At 38.9% G+C, this 21,862-nt stretch overlaps 1 protein-coding gene across 1 annotated transcript in view; it reads right to left on the bottom strand.

Annotated features, from left to right (window-relative positions):
* The window catches only part of LOC124555748 (rho guanine nucleotide exchange factor 17), a 386,854-nt gene that overhangs the window by 259,689 nt on the left and 105,303 nt on the right, over nt 1-21,862 (bottom strand). The window contains exons 3-4 of the mRNA XM_047129772.1: nt 15,794-15,898; nt 8,857-8,973 (exon numbers count right to left, since the gene is read on the bottom strand). Of these exons, the coding sequence (XP_046985728.1) occupies nt 8,857-8,949 (93 nt within the window). The 5' untranslated portion in view covers nt 8,950-8,973; nt 15,794-15,898. The remainder of the gene's footprint in view (nt 1-8,856; nt 8,974-15,793; nt 15,899-21,862) is intronic.

The raw sequence follows: 21,862 nt of genomic DNA, 5'->3' as shown, positions 1-21,862 counted from the left end.
GGACAAGATGGAAGCATGGTATCACCAAGGATATAGAGGGAATGGGCCTGAAAAAAGGAGACTAGACCACGAAAGCCATGAACAGAAATGATTGATGGAGGAATGTAGAGAATGCAAGTGGTCTCCGAGGCCAACATTAAATGTAACAAGAAGAAGAAAATTTTAATGGAAGTAAATATGAGTATTGCCTTTATGACTGGTGACTGCAAATTATGTCATCTATGTATTTGTGTTTGTTAATGGTGTGCTAATTTATAGTAAAAGTAAAGGGAAAATACAATGAATCAAAAGTGTTTTATCCAAGTGATTTTAGGTGGAAAACTTAGGTGAAATAAAAAACTTGGGATAAATATTGACTGTAATTATGTAAAGAATGCAGTGACCCTTAGAGCCATCACAAGATGCAAGTCATGGTATTAATTACATAAACTTGTTATGTTTTCTCCTGTACATTAGGTCAGGAATGTGACCAGATATAAGTTATGGTGTAAGCTATTTGAGTAGATTTCAAAATTTTTGCAATGATACTCATTTTAAACATGTTTTGCAATGCAGATTGAGCATGTGACTGTGTAGATAATAAGTCTACATAAGGCTATGTAATTGGATTGTAGGTAAACATAATATTTTGGAAATGTAAGAAACAAGGAAGTTTTACAAAATCATCTACTTTTGCTGAGAATGCAGCATTTTCGGAAGCTGTCACTGAGATTCTGCATAATTTGAATATTTCTGATGAAATAAGTGACGAACTTGTTAAAGTATATGAAGACAACTCAGGGGCAATCAATATTGCAGCATATGGTAACTTTACAAAAAAATTGAAGTACTCATATATTGAAGTACACTATCATTTTGTGAATTAATTTTATATTAAATGAATTACAGGTATTTGCAGAGTAGATTCAGAAAACAATGTGACAGACATTTTCACCAGATCTTTGAGCAAGGATAAATTTGTAAAATTTCAAGAAACATTGAATTTAATTTATTTGTGATATAAAAGTAAGTAGATGTGTTTGAATTTGGTACATTTATATTGGCAGTGTTGAGAGGTATCTCAACAATAAGTGTATGTGTATGTAAAATAGTCTGTCAGTTCTGTGTTGTGACTGTATTTACTAGGTAAAGAGAGATGTAAATTGTATTTAACTTTTCATTAATAAATATTCTTCACTATAAAGTTATTTTCTGATTTATAATTCTTAAACCAGCTATATTCTCTACTTTTATTGCTGTTAGAAGTGGATGGAAACGTCAATGATGAGCAATGGAACTGACAACTTAAGTCCCTGAGCCAAAACTGGGCTCAAGACTGTGGGAAAGGAAAGAGTAGCATTTGGCATACATTCATCCAAAAGAAAAATGACATAAGTATTTCATAAGCCCAATGTGAAGGATTCTGAGGGAAGTTCATCACACCATTTTATTTTTCCACAATAAAAGAATGTACTTCAGTAATGGTAAGATGAGAATGCACAACCTCAGGTACAGAAGACTGTTTACATGGAAAATATTATAAAATGATCACTTAGAACTTAAATTTCTGACCTAATGAACTATTTATAATATCATAAGTGCCAACGGCCTCACCATGTTGGATACGCTTGTTCTTTCGCAACCACAGAAGTTAAGCAATGGTGGGACTGGTAAGCATTTGAAATGTGTGACCCTGTGGATACACTGGGTGTCGTCAGCTCAGAGACAAGCAATTGGTGAAAGTGGCACTCAGTTGAAAGACTTGCAGTGGACTGTTGAGCCACATGACACAATTTATTGTGGTAAGTGAAGTATAACATAGTGACTGCAATGATGTGTGTAGAGATATCAATGGCATGTGTTATTTAAGTATAGGCACTTGCAGAGTTTTTAGTCTGTTAAGACATTACTAGTAAAATTAAGTTAATCTTATCGTGCAGACACATAGGACCTGTGCAGTGAAATGAAACAATTCTTGTGTCCACAGTTAATCTTGAGCTTTGTAGTGGAGTGTGCACTGACATGAATCTTCCTGGCAGATTAAAACTTCCTGGAATATTAGCCCTCCAAGTCATGTGTGAGAACTTCTGTGAAGTTTCTAAAGTGGGAGACAGGTACTGGCTAAAGTAAAGCTGTGAAGGTAGGTCATGAGTCATGCCTGGAGAGTTCAGTCTGTAATAGAACATCTTGTGAAAGTCAATGTTTCTTAGGGCAGGGAGGAAATTTTTTGGCATAGTGCAAAGATGGGACTGATATGACTGAAATATTGTTCTTTTTTATGTCAATAGATGTTGCATAATAATGAAAGTCAAATATCAACTGAATCTGGAAAAAAGATTTGTTCATACAACTTTTGAAAGGAGTGTATTTTGTTGAAACAGATAATGTGAAATTCTGTGTTCTCATAAAATTCTTTGTTGATGACACTTTACTGCTAATGGAAACTAATACAAAGTTGGTGAAAGATCCAAATGAAAGATGTCCTACTGCTGTGTACACTTTACTGTTAACTGTAACTAATGCAAAGTTAGTGAAGGTTTAAAATGAAAGATGTCCTGATGCAGACAAAAACATTGTGAAAGTGTACAGTACACCTATTGTCTTGGGTAGTCATTGAGTGAAAGTGCATGAAACAGCTGACACCAAAGGCTTATCAGTAGTAAAGTACGGTACTCTACATTAAGAACTGTTGTTGTTGTTGTAGTCTTCAGTCCTGAGACTGGTTTGATGCAGCTCTCCATGCTACTCTATCCTGTGCAAGCTTCTTCATCTCCCAGTACCGACTGCAACCTACATCCTTCTGAATCTGTTTAGTGTATTCATCTCTTGGTATCCCTCTACGATTGTTACCCTCCACACTGCCCTCCAATACTAAATTGGTGATCCCTTGATGCCTCAGAACATGTCCTACCAACCAATCCCTTCTTCTAGTTAAGTTGTGCTATGAACTTCTCTTCTCCCCAATCCCATACAATACCTCCTCATTAGTTATATGATCTACCCATCTAATCTTCAGCATTCTTCTGTAGCACTACATTTCGAAAACTTCTATTCTCTTCTTGTCCAAACTAGTTATCATTCATGTTTCACTTCCATACATGGCTACGCTCCATACAAATACTTTTAGAAACGACTTCCTGACACTTAACTCAATACTCGATGTTAACAAATTTTTCTTCTTCAGAAAAGCTTTCCTTGCCATTTCCAGTCTACATTTTATATCCTCTCTACTTCGACCAACATCAGTTATTTTGCTCCCCAAATAGCAAAACTCCTTTACTATTTTAAGTGTCTCATTTCCTAATTTAATTCCCTCAGCATCACCCGACTTAATTCGACTACATTCCATTATCCTCGTTATGCTTTTGTTGATGTTCATCTTATACCCTCCTTTCAAGACACTGTCCATTCCATTCAGCTGCTCTTCCAAGTCCTTTGCTGTCTCTGACAGAATTACAATGTCATCGGCAAACCTCAAAGTTTTTATTTCTTCTCCATGGATTTTAATACATACTCTGAATTTTTCTTTTGTTTCCTTTACTGCTTGCTCAATATACAGATTGAATAGCATCGGGGAGAGGCTACAACCCTCTCTCACTCCCTTCCCAACCACTGCTTCCCTTTCTTGCCCCTCGACTCTTATAACTGCCATCTGGTTTCTGTACAAATTGTAAATAGCCTTTCGCTCTCTGTATTTTACCCCTACCACCTTCAGAATTTGAAAGAGAGTATTCCAGTCAACATTGTCAAAAGCTTTCTCTAAGTCTACAAATGCTAGAAACATAGGTTTGCCTTTCCTTAATCTAGCTTCTAAGATAAGTCATAGGGTCAGTATTTCCTCACGTGTTCCAATATTTCTACGGAATCCAAACTGATCTTCCCCGAGGTCAGCTTTTACCAGTTTTTCCATTCGTCTGTAGAGAATACACATTAGTATTTTGCATCTGTGACTTATTAAACTGATTGTTAGGTAATTTTCACATCTGTCAGCACCTGCTTTCTTTGGCATCAGAATTATTATATTCTTCTTGAAGTCTGAGGGTATACATCTTGCTCACCAGATTGTAGAGTTTTGTCAGGACTGGCTCTCCCAAGGCCATCAGTAGTTCTAATGGAATGTTGTCTACTCCCAGGGCCTTGTTTCGACTCAGGTCTTTCAGTGCTCTGTCAAACTCTCCACGCAGTATCATATCTCCCATTTCATCTTCATCTACATCCTCTTCCATTAAGAAATCTTTGTGAATGTTCTGAATGCTGAATAAAAGGGAACACAAAAACTTATTTCTCAAATATGTTTCACATACCATTTGTAAACAGAATTCAGCTGAACTATGGATGTGCTATATGGGTCAGAAATGAAACAACAGTCTAAGCACTAGGTGGATTCTGGTGTCTATGCATTAAAAAAGGAGAAGTTGATCATATCTGCCAGAATGACTGCGTTCACGCTTCTCTATAATGACAAATGTGCTCTCCTCATTAATTATCTAAAAAGGGTTAACCAATATTTAGTGAATACTAAGCAAGTCTTTTGCATCATACAATTAAAAAAGTTGAAAAGAGATTTGGATTGCTTTGTGAATATGAAGTACAATTTGTTGTAACATCCAATCTGTTCATTATATCTGGCACCTTCTGAGTTCCAGGTATTTCACATCTAAAGAAATTTATGATGAGGAGATACTTAGAGTGCAAAGAATATTGTCATGTAGAAGAAGGTGTAATTAGATGAATGATGAACATGTAGTTCACTTAACAAAGGTTTATTCAGCACTTGCACATACAACAGCACAGAGCAAGTTGCCTCTGGCCAGAACACATACAGTATATATACAGTTACAGAACATTCCCGTACAATGATTCTTGACGTTTGTGGATACTTCTAGAATGTACTCAGACTGAATATAGAAATTAAAATTGCACAGTCCGCAGGAGTTTTGAACTCACGACCCACCATGCAGCAGTTTAGTGTCATAACCACTACACCACAGCACTACTCGTCTTCTTGTGTCACTTTGCTCCCTCCTTAAGTGAACAGAGTCTTAGTGTTATGTGGTCCTAGTCCAGCAACGAGTCATCGGTCCTGCATATTCCGACTCTCGATGACTGATGCTCACCCTGGCGTCGATCTTCTTAGAATTTCTTTTGCCGCTATGCTCTTCATCACCTTTCTGCTTGTTGCCTGACACTGGAGCTTTGAATTTAACCTTGGTTGCAGGATCCTTGTAGGGCTTCATTTGAAGGACGTGGACCATATCTCTGATCTTTTGTCATCGTGTGTATGGGTCGAAATCTTGAACTTCATAAGTAACATCAGACAACTGTCTTACAACCTTATAAGGTCCAAAGTAGCGCCTGAGGAGCTTCTCAGAGAGATCAATCTTCCGAAGATCCAGCTGAGAACACCAGGCTGACAGACAACAGGGCAGTGGCTCGCGTCATACCTTTGGCGATCATTTTCTTGAGCCTGCTCCGTGCGCAGTCGAGCTAACTGCTGAACTTCCTCAGCTCTGGTTACTACCTGGTTGATGTAGTCATCATCCACGTCATCAGGATATAATGGAAACAGAGTATCCATCATCATAGTCGCCTCACGCCCATGTACCAGGAAAAGGGCGTAAATCCTGTGGTGTCTTGTTTGGCAGTGTTGTAGACAAACGTCACAAAAGGTAGAGCCTCATCCCAGTTGCTCTGCTCAACATTGACAAAGATTGATAGCATGTCGGCCAAGGTCTTATTAAGGCGTTCAGTAAGCCCATTAGTTTGCAGATGGTAGGCAGTCGTCTTGGGATGAGTAATGTTGCACCAACAGTTTATCTCTGTCACAAGATTGGATTGAAAAACTTTCCCTCAATCCATAATTAATGACATTGGGGCATTGTGTTTTAGTACAATGTCTATTACTGAAGAATAACTTGGTCATCCCAGCCTCTGTCATCTCATTTAAGAATGGATTTGGTGAATTGTGGATAGTTAACTGTCACTGAGAACTGCAGATCCTTCCAAGACACATGTGCATAGCAAACGCTGAGCCATTAATTGCAGAACAGCTGAGCATCATAGAAACCTCCCATGCTGAGTCTGTGGGTGAAATTAGCACTACCACTATGAGACAAGTTCTTATAGTTCAACTATCACCAGATCTCACTAAGGAACAACAGAAGAAACTGCTTGCCATTCTTCAAGAATTCTCTGAATGCTTCAATCCACAAGTGAAGAGCAAATTAGACAAATTGACAGTGATGCACCGGATTAGCAGGCCATCAACCAATAAGCCAGAGAGCCTACCATGTGTCAGCGATGGAATGCCGAAAAATTCGTAATGAGGTAGAGAAAATGATGAAGAATGACATCATTTAGCCTTCGCAGAGCCCATGGTCATCCCCAGTGGTCCTCGTCAGGAAGAAGGATAGCTGTTGGCGCTTTTGTGTTGATTACAGGGAGCTTAATAAGATAACTAAAAAGGACGTTTGCCCTCTTCCACAAACTGACGATACACTAGATTGTCTGAAGGGGGCTTACTTTTTCTCGACCATGGACACGTACTCGGGATACTGGGAAATCAAAGAAGATGAGGTTTATCATGAGAAAACTGCATTCATCATCCCTGAGGGGCAGTACGAGTTTAAGGTAATGCTGTTTGGTTTGTGTAATGCACCAGCAACTTTTGAACTGATAATGAATAATCTTCTATGTCACCTGAAGTGGCCGATGTGTCTTTGTTATTTAGATGACATTCAAGTATTCTCAGAGACATTTGATGCACATATAAACAGACTGAGGGCCATTCTTAAGTGTCTCCAACAAGGCGGACTGAAACTTAGTCCAAGAAAGTGTCTCTTTGGAGCAAAAGAAATCAAAATACTTGGACACCTTGTGTTAAACAAAGGTGTGCAGCCAGACCCAGAAAAGGTGACATCTATAACGGAATTTCCTATTCCTAAAAGTATTAGAGATGTGAAAAGCTTCCTCGGATTATGTTTTTATTACTGTCATTTTATCAACAACTTTTGTATCAAAGCCAGGCCACTCCAAGAGTTATTAAAAGCAGATGCTAAATTTATGTGGGGTGGTTCTCAACAGGATTCTTTTGATGTGCAGTGAAAAGCTCTGATGAGTGACCCAGTACTTGGACTGTATGATGAGAGAGCACCTGCAGAACTACACACAGATGCCAGTGGGTATGGGATCAGTGCTGTTCTGGTGCAAATTTCAGATGGAAAAGAGAACGCTATAGCCTATGCTTCTAGAACACTTACAAAAGCCAAGAACTCAGCTTCTTCTGCAACAATATGATATGGCATATGTAGAGAGGTATTTTGCAGTTTTTCCAGAATGACACTTCATATGTGTAATCTACTCACTGGAAAAGTGTTGGACAAAGTAATTAATCTAAAAGTAGGTTACATTGAAAAATGTGTACATTCAGAACTTAGAAACAGAATGTTCACTGTGTGTTCAAGAAACTTTTTCCTTGTTCCTATAGACAGCCTGAAAACTTTAATAATCACTTGTATTAAGAATGCTGAGGTATTTATAATTGTATATACTTACTCTTTAAAATAAATTAAATATTGAATTAATGACAAAAAAGAAAAACTAACCACATCAGAACATGTGAGAGTGTGGCACATGAGCTAACATACAGTGTTAGCAGTGATAATTTCATGCATTTCCTTCTACACATGCATAGTATCTTTGTAGCCACACATGACAAATATTCAAAGTGAAAAAGGCATTTATTTCTTATATTTAATTTATTAACAATCTTTTCTATTTAAACCAGTTAAAATACCATAAAAGTAGTTCATAAACTTTACTATCCATACAGCAATGTAGCTACCACAACTCACTACATACCTTTCATATAAAATACAGATTTTACATGTAATTAAAAATGGTCATCTTTATAAACTATATGACATTGTCAGTTTGCATACACATCTAATCAGAATTCAGTCTGGATGATTGCAACATGATACAAAATCTGAAGCTGGGTCCTTCTTTGCTAATAAGGAGATGATAACAGTGAAAGCACAGGCTGTGGTGAGAGATGTCATAACACATTCCACCCTCCTGAACAGCATTAACATAACATGCACACCAAAAGTGTGATGGAGGGAGGAAACAAAGCAAACTCTGATGGAAACAACAGAAGAGAAAATAATTTCCCCACCAGAGAACCACAGTTATTAGGCCTAGATACAATACAGATGTGCGAAAATGACATGTCATACAAATGTTGTTAAAAATAGGAACAATGAAGGTGCACAAAGAAGAAGTTTTAATGATATGAGATTACAAAGGCAAGAGGACAAAGAAGGAATCACTTGAAATGTGAAAGAGATATCAGTGGGATGTCACTAAGGCAATCTCTTTATAGATGTGTGATGGACTATAAGAATGAAACTCAAAGAGACGAATGGTTAATAATAATTTTGTAACAAAACTTCCTGGCAGATTAAAACTGTGTGCGAGACTGAGACTCAATCTCAGGACCTTTACCTTCCCAGAAGAGCTTCTGTGAAGTTTGGGAGGCAGGAGGCAAGGTAATGGCAGAATTGAAGCTGTGAGGACAGGTCGTGAGGTGTGCTCGGGTAGCTCAGATGGTAGAGCACTTGCCCACTGAAGGCAAAGGTCCCGAGTTTGAGTCTCGGTCTGGCACACAGTTTTAATCTGCCAGGAAGTTTCATATCAGCACACACTCCACTGCAGAGTGAAAATCTCATTCTGGAATAATTTCATACTTTATTTAAATTTCATATTGGAAGTTGGTTTTTCTTTATCTCCGAGTATGTACTACTCAGATAGCATCAGAAACAGTACATAAGGAAAAACACTTTAGATATTAAGACAAAGGAATATTTTTTCTCTTACCTCTAGAAATTTGGCAAATGCTGGTTTTGCCTGGCATGTAGCTTTAACTGCTTCTTTTGCTGACTTCCAGTTGTTTATGAATGATATGTACATATCAATTACATGTTGTTTTGTAAACTGAAATGAAAACGGAAATTAAGATAAAAAGTATAATACTGTGTTAAAATGAAAAAAAATGCAAACAATACAAACATTTATTAGACTGAAAATGGAAATATAAATTTAACATTAGTGAGAAAAAAAGAACTACTAACAAAGTTAGTTAGTTTTCAAAGAAGCATTCATTTGTTTTTTAACCATAAGCCACAGATTGCATTAACTATACTTCTATAACATCAGTTTCTCAAATTATTAGCTTTCACACACTACAGATGGTGCAGAAGAAAATTATAAATTAAATCCCACAAATTTTATAAGATCTATGTTTTGCTAGCAAGTAAAATCATAAAACAAATAAAGACAACTATTAATGTGCAAATGAAAGGTGTGTGGTAAAAATCCATACTTTATGGTTCAGGAAAACAGCACTAATTTCCAAGGCTTTGCCCTTTATCTAGCATAAATACTAATATTCTCTCTCTCTCTCACTCACTCATGTGCATGTGTGTGCAACCAACCACCCACCCTCCAACACACACACACACACACACACACACACACACACACACACACACACACACACAAATTCTGCAGTCAGTGTGTGTGTCTGTGTGTGTGTGGGGGGGGGGGGGAGAGGGTGTTTTTTTGAGTGAGTGAGTATGAGAGGGAGAGAGAAAGGGCGGGGGGGGGGGAGTTGGAGAGGGAAATGGGGGGGGGGGAGAGGGGAAGTGAGTTTGTAATTATACTAGAAAAAGGGTGGAAGTTAAAAAGTAGGTCAGTTTTCTTGCCTTTTAAATTTGTCAATGACTCACCTATCATCTGTCCACCAGTAATTCTGTGTTTTTTTCAGCTTTTATTCATTGTCTACAGCTTAGAATACCCATTATTTTAACTAGTATATTACCAATTGAAGTATGAATGTATCACAGCAAGTGCTAGCAAAAATCAGAAGCAAAATTAATCAGGATAAAATATGTTAAGCTTTAAGCATTGCCTGCATATTATTACAAGTCAAAAGTTAAAAGTATAGAAGTCCATTATTCGAACTAATGTATGGCAGGGCCTATAAAGAATAATATGATAATTAATATGCAAACTTAGAATTTTAAAGAGGAGTACAGCTATAAACCAGAAAATATTAGATACACTATGTAGTAAATGTGTGAGTTATCATTGCTTCTTTCGGGCTCCAGGTTCTTGATGAATTGTAGTCATTTCAAATATTTTTCAACAATACAGGTAATAATAGATTTATTAGCATTGGAGGTTATGGCAGCTGAATAGCTGTAGTACACCTTGGGCCCCTTTCATAAAAAAATATGGAAACTGAATTCAATATTTCAATGTTTTTCTGACTTGGATTTCCATGTTCTCAACAAATAAACGAATGCTGATTTTTGCACCCCAACATGAGTTTAAAAGTGGTATGGTAATCACTAAAGATTTTGAACACTGCACTTTGTGTAACTAAGTATATTTAGTTAAGATCTTCAACCTTACCTGCCTACAATTTCATTTGCACTGTTTATTGTACAGCATTTGCTTTTGCTTTAGAAGCTTTTCAAATTTGTTTACATACTATGTGATTATCTTCCATCTTTAATTACTGTACTAGTTGAGATATTTTTCTACTAATTGATTAAGTATTCTCCAGAACTTGGACTTTAGTTCTGTTACTATCCATTGCTAAAAATGGTTTGTTTGTTATTATTGTTCGTGCTATACATGTGACACCTTTGTATTATTATCCTGGTTAAAAAACCCATTTTTTCTACTCATTTCAAAAATTCTTTGTAGGTTGAATGTTTTTGTTGCTACATTGTCATCACAAATGCTGACATAAGCCAGTATGTGAGTATTTTCTATGCTGTCAGATCAACTAGTCACTAGTATAATACATTTCCATCATTTGTGGGTTTCCCCAAGCTCTAGATAGTGTTCCTTAAGTGCTCTTCTTCTCTGATGTATTTATTCCATTCTATTGCTAACATCTATTCCTCATAACCTGTTCATACATGATGTTTCACATCAGAGAGGGAGGACACATATTGTCTTTGTATATAGACTTATGATTGAATTACCATCTCATCCTGACATCTTGCTCTGATTTGCACAGGAATAGGTAACCTTGCAGCTTGTGTAGCAGAAGGTGAAAAAAGAAAAATTGTGTTTTATTTCCTGGCCTTTCTAAAGCATTTAATTTTATTAACTATGGAAACCTATTACAAATACTTAATAAGTGTGGCATAAAGGATAAAGCTAGTGGTATCACAAAACTAAACTTCAAAAAAGGAGTACAATATGTGAAGGTAAATTATAATATTGCCAGTGTTGTGAACTTGTACACTGAACTAGTAAAACATGGTGTATCACTGGGATCAGGGCTAGGACTCTCCTATTCATACTATGGCAAACAACATGCTTTCAGCAGTTAACAATAATGTAATCTTGTACACAGATGACGCAGCACCCATAGCAAGAAATGATTCAAAATGAGAGGTGGATGAGAGAGTTTCTGAAAACATGTCTTACAAAGAAATAAGTCAGCGCAAATAATTTATTTAAAAAATGCTGACAAACAAACATATTCAATGCAAATAAAGCTGCTAAGTACATGACATCTGCCCTTTATTGGAGACTCAAATCTTAATGGATATAGTGTTAAGAATTTTTGGGTGTTTTTGTTGATGACTGGACCATATAAAGGTAACCTTTTCTAAAAAAGTAAAAATATATTTCTCACGAGGACAATGGCATAAACTATAAATGGATATTCACTCCAAACAACATATATTATGGATAGATCTACCAACACCTATCTTATACTAAGATACACATATACAAAGATTTGCCAAACTCTGCCAACAAGGCTGTCCTGTAAATAATAATGAAAGAGCTAAAGATATTAGCTGTAATTTTACTGTAAATATTTCAAATAATCATATATCTAAAAATAAAACATTCTGCTTTGTTGAACAAGGACACATACAAATATAATATGAACTTCACTGAATACAAAGAACACAGTTTTATCTAACTTACAAGATTCTTATAAATGCTGACTTCCAAACAACATAAAAAAGCATAGAAAGGAGATCAGTACTCAGAAATAAACCAAAATATTATTTAGGATTATTGTTTCCACACAGTATTAAAGAGAATATACAAGCTAGATACCATGTCTTGAAACAAAAAGTAAAAGTAGAGCAAATAAATGAAAGCAACAACTCATTATAAGTTTGCTGTTTTTGTATGAGAATATTTTAAAATTTTCTTCCATTTCAATCACATGTGGGAACTAACATCCTGAGGAAGATAAAAACAAAGACCAAAAACAGTGCTGAGAATATAAAAGAAACTAAGGATTAGCTCATATGGAAAATTGTGTTCTGAATGCTGTATAATAGTGCTAATTTACTTAAAAATATTGTTTGCATTTCAATAAATTTATTTCTTAGTGTTTCTGTAGTGTGGTACCAGATAGTTATAATAAAACTGATGGTGCTCTGCATACATCACAGGTTTCTGAAACATTGTTGATATGTTCATTAGTCAGTGTGCTCACGAAATATGCTAAAAGAAATAACAGTTACACTTTCTGCCTGTAAGTGAATATATGGTACTGTAGGTAGTCAGAATGTGGTGTGGATGCAATAAAAAGGGAGGAACGATCAAACACATGGTAATGGTGGTTCTGGCAAGTTTTTTAGGACATAGTCACAAGTTACAACATCTGTATGCTTTCCTGACTCAGTGAAATGCTGCATCTGTAACATGGCCTGGTTGACAGTTGCTCACAGAACATCTGGTATGATCAGAGCAATATGTTGTCTTATGCTATCCTTCAAATCAGGAAACCTCTGGGTACATCCTTAATAGACACAATTGTACAAATGCCCCCACAACAAGAAGTCACATGGATTTTGGTCAGAGGATATGGAAGGCCAAACATCTTGAAACTGCCTAGAGATGATGTGGTCATTACAGAAGGTTTCCTGAAGCAAATCTTTCATCTGGAAAGTGAAATGTCTTGTCATCCCATCTTGCATGAAAATAGAGTTGTGGACACAGTTGCTTTCTTGCAAAGCTGGAATCAAGTTTTGCACAAAGAGGTCTTTATAACATGCAGATGTCACTGTATGCCAAACAGACATATGAGGTGTCATCTCCTCAAAGAAAAATGAACTGCTGAGTGCAGTGCATGTTCCTGCACAACATGGGGCAGAGTAGAACCCCATATGCAACAGTTTTGTGCATTCACAGCACTGTGCAGGGTAAAATGAGCCTTGTCTGTCCAAAGAATTTTCACCATCCAAATGTCATCCATTTCCATGTGTGCCAAAAAATGAGGGGCAAAGCTGTGGCATTGTAGCCTGTCTTAGGGTTTCATTTGGTGCATATTCGGAATGTCATAGGGATACCAACATAAAATGCACCACAAAAGCCTTTAAACTATTGACTAGAGGAGAGATAATTTCAGTGACACAGCTCAAGCACTGGCTGTGGAATGTAAAGCATGTGCTCACAGTTGGCTATAGCTATAGCAATTTCATGAACAACTACCATGGGAATTTCTTGATCATATCCTTTAGCCAACTGGTTGACATGAGGTGTCTTCACAGCTGTCCGTGATATTTCTGCAATGCAGGGCTGCTATTACTGCCGTTCTGCTACAACAATGTTACCAGCAACACATGATCTTTCTTCTCAATAGCCATTGTGTTTCATAAAGAAAACCTCAACATTATTAAACCTTTACACCAACAGCCATTTCACAAAAGAAATAAACACACATTGCTAAGTCACAAACAGCATACTGACATCAAAATAGGGAACATTTCACATTCTGATAGCATCATATTTTCACCTGAACTGTTTTTCCAGCAAACTCTGAAAGATCACCAATTAATGAACATATCTACTATATTTTAGCATCCTGTGATGTATATAGCCCAGTCCGGAATCCGCGGGACTGCTACGGTCGCAGGTTCGAATCCTGCCTCGGGCATGGGTGTGTGTGATGTCCTTAGGTTAGTTAGGTTTAAGTAGTTCTAAGTTCTAGGGGACTTATGGCCTAAGATGTTGAGTCCCATAGTGCTCAGAGCCATTTGAACCATTTTTGTATATAGCCTGTGCTGCAGGACTCTGAACACTGGCTGTTTAATTATAAGAACCTGGTATATATGTATAGCCTTTTTTGTGTACTTTGGTTAGGCTTCAAGATGTGCATTACTGACACTGCTTATTAGCACTTACCTGTGTAAAAACTGCCCCTTAATTACTTTTGAGTAATATTACTTATACTGCTGTTACTACTACTACTACTACTACTAGTACTACTACCATCACCACCACTAGCACTACATTTCTCTCAGAAGCTTCAAAACTAATTGGTCTTTCCAGTTGTAACTGCTCTGCTTAAAGAAACCTCACTTCTTATTCTTTTGAAACTAATAGTTTATGGCCAAAAACTGAAAGCTGAGCATCCTTTGTGAATTACAATATTTTGTTGTCATTGTTTCCACTGTTTAGGTGACTGATTTCTCAAAGCAGACTGAAGAGCAGAATAGGATTTAGCAATTTTCATACATATAGGTAGGATACTCAGTTGACAAAAAAGTTGTAAGCATAACTGAAAAGTAGTAGGGTCAAAATATATCAAAAAATACCTGGCTACAATGGATTAACTTATCATATGTAGAAAGCAATAATCAACTCCTGTCTCCACTTTTCTCCATTAGTATAATGTCTAGTGAAGTGCAGTATACTGTCTAAAGCAGTTTACAAGTTGACAGCTGTTCTACTTTCACTATGTTTCTGGATGTTGTAATGGTATAAACTAGAATCCTATCTGATTCCCTAAATTTAGTACAGAATCAGATACACAGATTACAATTATGTAAACTTTTGCACTTATTATATAAACTGTCCCAGCTAATTCTGATTTATTATCTGTCCAAAACTGTAATTATACTAAATACTATAACATTAAACTTCAAATTATTATTGTTCTGTGTAAAACCACTTTCAAGAACATATTCTGGTTACTTGAACTTAACTTAAAAACATTTATGAAAGTTCTACAAAACTTTTGCCTGTATAAATTTGTTAATACTGCATCAAAGAGTAGTTCACTGATTTTCTATGAGAAAGATACTGCTATCAAAATTTTGCTTATATACAGTTCCTAACCATATTTTGTAGTAACAACTTCTGTATGCAAATTATCTGATATGTAAAACTTCTAATTGTAGCTCCAATTATAAACTCATCTAAACAATATCATGCAATGTGGAGATCGCTATATGTTTTTTATACCACAGCAGCAGTGCCCGCCAGTTAGTTTCTTCTAGGTCTCATATTAGTTTGTGTTGAGTCAACAGAGTCTGTGCAGTTGGTGCCCAAAATGGGTAAAGTAATGTATTTATTTGTCTGGTGAAATTTGAAACAATAAATAAAGAGTAATTTGAAATGATGTTGGGTTTAATAACAAATTTACAGAATAGCCAGGCAGAGTTATAACCTCCCACAAATGAGTATATTTCCAAGATTCTTTCATTTGCACATTTCCCATTAGTACTTTTATCTCTCAGTGATGTACATCAGCAGATTTTCCAATAGAATCACCTGTGGTTTCTTTTAAAGTTTATTATTTCACAAATTTTTTAATGGTAGATGTTACAACATCCTGATAAGTCACTTCAAAGTACAAATCATTAGATGCTTGGATATTCTACAGTCATTACCTTACACAAATTTTGTTGTTATTGGTTAATCTGTAATTAAAGTATCTTCTGATGCAGATCAGTGAGAGAGGAAATTAAGAACTATTACTTACTGCCTCTACAAAAACATCTCCAATTGTTTGCTGCTGGTCCCAATCATCTAGCTTCTTCTGAAGCTCAGCCAGAAACACCTCATGGTGAGAGAGAATAGATGGAACCTGAAAGAAGGGAACAACCAAGTAAGAAACTGTCTCAACAGCTGGAGCATTACAAGCAAGAGAACTGGGTGGGGAGAGGTTAAAACACTCACTGTAATTGGGAGGAACCTCATTCAGGATTTTGTGCTGTAATCTTAACACTGATTTCCAGAAATTTTCAGAACTGGCATGACATATACAGGGAAAAACTGTAAAATGTCAAATTTAACATATTTCACAGTAAGTTTCTATCATAATCAGAAAATAGCTATCTCAACATACTAAAGAGAAAGGACACAAAAAGGTAATGTAAAAATTCATGGATCACTAATGGGATTATAGGGTCTTATAAACAGAGGGGAAACATTTATATGTTAATAATAACAAGTAAAGATCCTGCATAAGTTGCATGCTCCAAAAATTATGCCACATTATTAGAGTTATAAGAAAGTAAAATCTACATCTAACGCCGGCCGGGGTGGCCGAGCGGTTCTAGGCGCTACAGTCTGGAACCGCATGACTGTTGCAGTCGCAGGTTCGAATCCTGCCTCGGACATGGATGTGTTTGATGTCCTTAGGTTAGTTAGTTGTTCTAAGTTCTAGGGGACTGATGACCTCAGCAGTTAAGTTCCATAGTGTTCAGAGCCATTTTTTTACATCTAATTTAGTAAAACAAGAGACACAACAAAAGATCACTGAACAAGGTAACATCTCTACTGATCTGAACAGAAAGTATGTTGAGAGAAAGTGAACAGCAATTTGGAGTGGGGCAGTGAAAGGAAAGGGATAGCAGGGTAGGGCAAGGGGTGGGTGGGTGGAGAGAAAAGAATGTCAGGCAGGGTGTGTGGGGACTAGATGATGGCCTGACGAGACTGCCAGGCCCAGTATCAGGACGTGGGGTGTGGGGAAAACAAACGGGGAGAGGAAAAGGAAAGGAGCAGGGAAGGGGAGGGGATAGGATAGGTGGGTGCAGTGGCAGAGGGTGCCATACAATGAGGGTCAGGGGATGTGAAAAAGGAGGAGGTGATATGACAGAGGTGGCAGAACCTTGTGGGTGGAGGGTGCGGGGACAGTAGGTTACCACAGGTTGAGCCTAGGATAATTTACAGTGTGGAAATGTGTTGCAAGGGTAACTCCCATCTGCACAGTTCCAGAAAAGATCTACATCTATATCCATACTCCGCAAGCCACCTGACGGTGTGTGGCGGAGGGTACCCTGAGTACTTCTATTGGTTCTCCCTTCTATTCCAGTCTCGTATTGTTTGTGGAAAGAAGGATTGTCGATACGCTTCTGTGTGGGCTCTAATCTCTCTGATTTTATCCTCGTGGTCTCTTCGCGAGATATACGTAGGAGGGAGCAATATACTGCTTGACTCTTGGGTGAAGGTATGTTCTCGAAACTTTAACAAAAGCCCGTACCGAGCTACTGAGCATCTCTCCTGCAGAGTTTTCCACTGGAGTTTATCTATCATCTCCGTAACGCTTTTGCGATTACTAAATGATCCTGTAACGAAGCGCGCTGCTCTCTTTTGGATCTTCTATATCCCTTCTATTAACCCTATCTGGTATGGATCCCACACTGCTGAGCAGTATTCAAGCAGTGGGCGAAAAGCGTACTGTAACCTACTTCCTTTGTTTTCGGATTGCATTTCCTTAGGATTCTTCCAATGAATCTCAGTCTGGCATCTGCTTTACCGACGATCAACTTTATATGATCATTCCATTTTAAATCACTCCTAATGCGTACTCCCAGATAATTTATGGAATTAACTGCATCCAGTTGCTGACCTGCTATTTTGTAGCTAAATGATAAGGGATCTATCTTTCTATGCATTCGCAGCACATTACACTTGTCTACATTGAGATTCAATTGCCATTCCCTGCACCAAGAGTCAATTCGCTGCAGATCCTCCTGCATTTCAGTACAATTTTACATTGTTACAACCTCTCGATACACCACAGCATCATCTGCAAAAAGCCTCAGTGAACTTCCGATGTCATCCACAAGGTCATTTATGTATGCTGTGAATAGCAACCGTCCTATGACACTCCTCTGCGGCACACCTGAAATCACTCTTACTTCAGAAGACTTCTCTCCATTGAGAATGACATGCTGCGTTCTGTTATCTAGGAACTCTTCAATCCAATCACAAAATTGGTCTGATAGTCCATATGCTCTTACTTTGTTCATTAAACGACTGTGGGGAACTGTATCGAACACCTTGCGGAAGTCAAGAAACACGGCATCTACCTGTGAACCCGTATCTATGGCCCTCTGAGTCTCGTGGACGAATAGCGCGAGCTGGGTTTCACACGACCGTCTTTTTCGAAACCCATGCTGATTCCTACAGAGTAGATTTCTAGTGTCCAGAAAAGTCATTATACTCGAACATAGTACGTGTTCCAAAATTCTACAACCGATCGACGTTAGAGATATAGGTCTATAGTTCTGCACATCTGTTCGACGTCCCTTCTTGAAAACGGGGATGACCTGTGCCCTTTTCCAATCCTTTGGAACGCTACGCTCTTTTAGAGACTTACGGTACACCGCTGCAAGAAGGGGGGCAAGTTCCTTCGCGTCCTCTGTGTAAAATCGAACTGGTATCCCATCAGGTCCAGCGGCCTTTCCTCTTTTGAGCGATTTTAATTGTTTCTATATCCCTCTGTCGTCTATTTCGATATCTACCATTTTGTCATCTGTGTGACAATCTAGAGAAGGAACTACAGTGCAGTCTTCCTCTGTGAAACAGCTTTGGAAAAAGACATTTAGTATTTCGGCCTTTAGTCTGTCATCCTCTGTTTCAGTACCATTTTGGTTACAGAGTGTCTAGACATTTTGTTTTGATCCACCTACCGCTTTGACATAAGACCAAAATTTCTTAGGATTTTCTGCCAAGTCAGTACATAGAACTTTACTTTCGAATTCATTGAACGCCTCTCGCATAGCCTTCCTCACACTACATTTCGCTTCGCGTAATTTTTGTTTGTCTGCAAGGCTTTGGCTATGTTTATGTTTGCTGTGAATTTCCCTTTGCTTCCGCAGCAGTTTTCTAACTCGGTTGTTGTGCCACGGTGACTCTTTTCCATCTCTTACGATCTTGCTTGGCACATACTCATCTAACGCATATGTACAATATGCTTGGTTTTGAACTTTGTCCACTGATCTTCAACATTATCAGTACTTGAGACAAAATTTTTGTGTTGAGCCGTCAGGTACTCTGTAATCTGCTTTTTGTCACTTTTGCTAAACAGAAAAATCTTCCTACCTTTTTTAATATTTCTATTTACGGCTGAAATCATCGATGCCGTAACCGCTTTATGATTGCTGATTCCCTGTTCTGCGTTAACTGTTTCAAATAGTTCGGGTCTGTTTGTCACCAGAAGGTCTAATATGTTATCGCCACGAGTCGGATCTCTGTTTAACTGCTCAAGGTAGTTTTCAGATAAAGCACTTTAAAAAATTTCACTGGATTATTTGTCCCTGACACCCGTTACGAACGTTTGAGTCTCCCAGTCTATATCCGGCAAATTAAAATCTCCGCCCAGAACTATAACATGGTGGGGAAATCTACTCGAAATATTTTCCAAATTATCCTTCAGGTGCTCAGCCACAACAGCTGCTGAGCCAGGGGGCCTATAGAGACATCCAATTACCATGTCTGAGCCTGCTTTAACCGTGACCTTCACCCAAATCATTTCACATTTCGGATCTCCGTCAATTTCCTTCGATACTATTGCACTTCTTATCGCTATAAACACGCCTCCCCCTTCACTGTCCAGCCTGTCTCTGCGGTATACATTCCAATCTGAGTTTAGGATTTCATTACTGTTTACGTCTGGTTTCAGCCAACTTTCTGTCCCTAGTACTATATGCGCGTTGTGACCGTTTATTAATGAGATCAGTTCTGGCACCATTCTATAGACGCTCCTGCAGTTTACTATCAGAACATTAATATTGTTATTCCCTGTTGCATTTTGCCTACTCCTACCTTGCCGCGTCTCAGGAGGCGTCTTGTCGGGCCTAGGGAGGGAATTCTCTAACCTAAAAAAAAACCCATGTGCACTCCACACGTACTCCGCTACCCTTGTAGCCGCTTCCGGCGTGTAGTGCACGCCTGAGCTATTCAGGGGGACTCTACATTTCTCCACCCGACAGCGGAGGTCGAGAAATTTGCACCCCAGATCTCCGCAGAATCGTCTGAGCCTCTGGTTTAAGCCTTCCTCTCGGCTCCAAACCAGAGGACCGCGATCGGTTCTGGGAACGATACTACAAATAATTAGCTCTGATTCCACCCCGCGAGCGAGGCTTTCCGCCTTCACCAATTCCGCCAACCGCCTGTACGAACTGAAGATGACCTCTGAACCCAGACGGCAGGAGTCACTGGTGCCAACATGAGCAACAATTTGCAGTCGGGTGCACCCAGTGCTCTCTATCGCCACCGGCAGGGCCTCCTCCACATCTCGGATGAGACCCCCCAGCAAGCAGACAGAGCGAACACTGGCCTTCTTCCCCGACCTTTCCGCTATTTCCCTAAGGGGCTCCATCACCCGCCTAACGTTGGAGCTCTCAATAACTAATAAACCCCTCCCCCCGTGTGCCTGCTCGGACCTTGCTGAAGGAGCAGCCACATGTCCACTCACAGGCAGAGCGGGCGATGCCACACAGCCAGCCTCCACATTTACGCTCCGCCTCGTGCGCCGCGAACGCCGCTGAACCCTCCACTCCCCTTGGGGAGAGGGAGGTCCAACCGCGCCCGGTACCCGCGAAGATGTCTCGACAGCAGGGACAGTGGGTGAAGCATGTAACACCTGGGGTGTACCATGCGACGCACCAGACTCCCCACTGCCGCTACACTCCGAAGCAGCAGCCTGAAGACGGCTGACCGCGGCCATCAACACGCTCAGCTGTTCGCGAATAGTGGCCAGCTCCTCCTGCGACCGTACACAGCAGTCACACATCCTATCCATCCTAAGGAATGAATTTACTGTAGAGAGTTAATCAACTTTTAACTAGACTGCTAGTTCACTAAAGGCGGCTGATTGTTGCCTAAACTGTGATTGCTAGCCACTTCTTGTAGAAAACCATGAAAATAGCACTACCTGTCTCTGGACTGTATTGAAAACAAACACTAGCACTACTGGCACTATAGTTGACTAAAGGGACTCTCTCTGACTGTATTCAAAACAAACACGAAATCTATGTAACACTATTACTAGCACTCGACAATTAAAGCTTCCTTAAAGCAAAAACAGACGGAAGAAGAAGTGACAAGATGGTGGTGAAGGGGAGGATTGAGATGGCCTAAGTTGAGAAGCAGGCATTGAAATCAAGAATGTTATGTTCAGGGTGGTCTACTTTGGCAGTGTCCACTCATCCTGGTGGACAGCTGGTTGGCGGTCATAACAATATAAAAAGCTGTGCAATAGTTGTAGCAGAACTAGTATACGACATGTCTGCTTTCACAGGTAGCACAGCCTTTGATGGGGTAAGATAAGCCTGTGACAGGACTGGGATAGGAAGTGCTGTGTGAGAGGCTTTCACGATCCCTGATGGTGTCCCAGATATGTTCCACTGAGATTAGATCAGGTGGATTTGGGTCCAAGACCTCAACTTGAGTTCACTATCATGCTCCTAAAATGACTGTAGCACGATTCTGGCCAAGTAACTTGGAGAGTTATGCTGCTGGCAGATGAAATTGTCCTCATGGAAGACATCAAGCGTGAACAGATGTAGGTGGTTTGAAAAAATGTTCACACAGTACTACCACACGTGCCATGGAGCCCAGATAAATACCCCCCACTGCATAATATTTCCGCTACTGGCCTGTGTCCGTGGTGCGATGCATGTTCTGAGCAGCTGTTCACCTGGATAATGGTGTATCTGGATACGGCGACTGATCTAGTGTAATGAGAAACATTTTTCATCTGACCAGACGACACGTTTCTATTGATCTGCAGTCCAATCTCAGTGATCCCATGCCCACT

The sequence above is a fragment of the Schistocerca americana genome, chromosome X (assembly GCF_021461395.2).
Source record: "Schistocerca americana isolate TAMUIC-IGC-003095 chromosome X, iqSchAmer2.1, whole genome shotgun sequence".
Lineage (NCBI taxonomy): Eukaryota > Metazoa > Arthropoda > Insecta > Orthoptera > Acrididae > Schistocerca > Schistocerca americana.
This window is presented reverse-complemented; position numbering and strand designations above follow the sequence as displayed.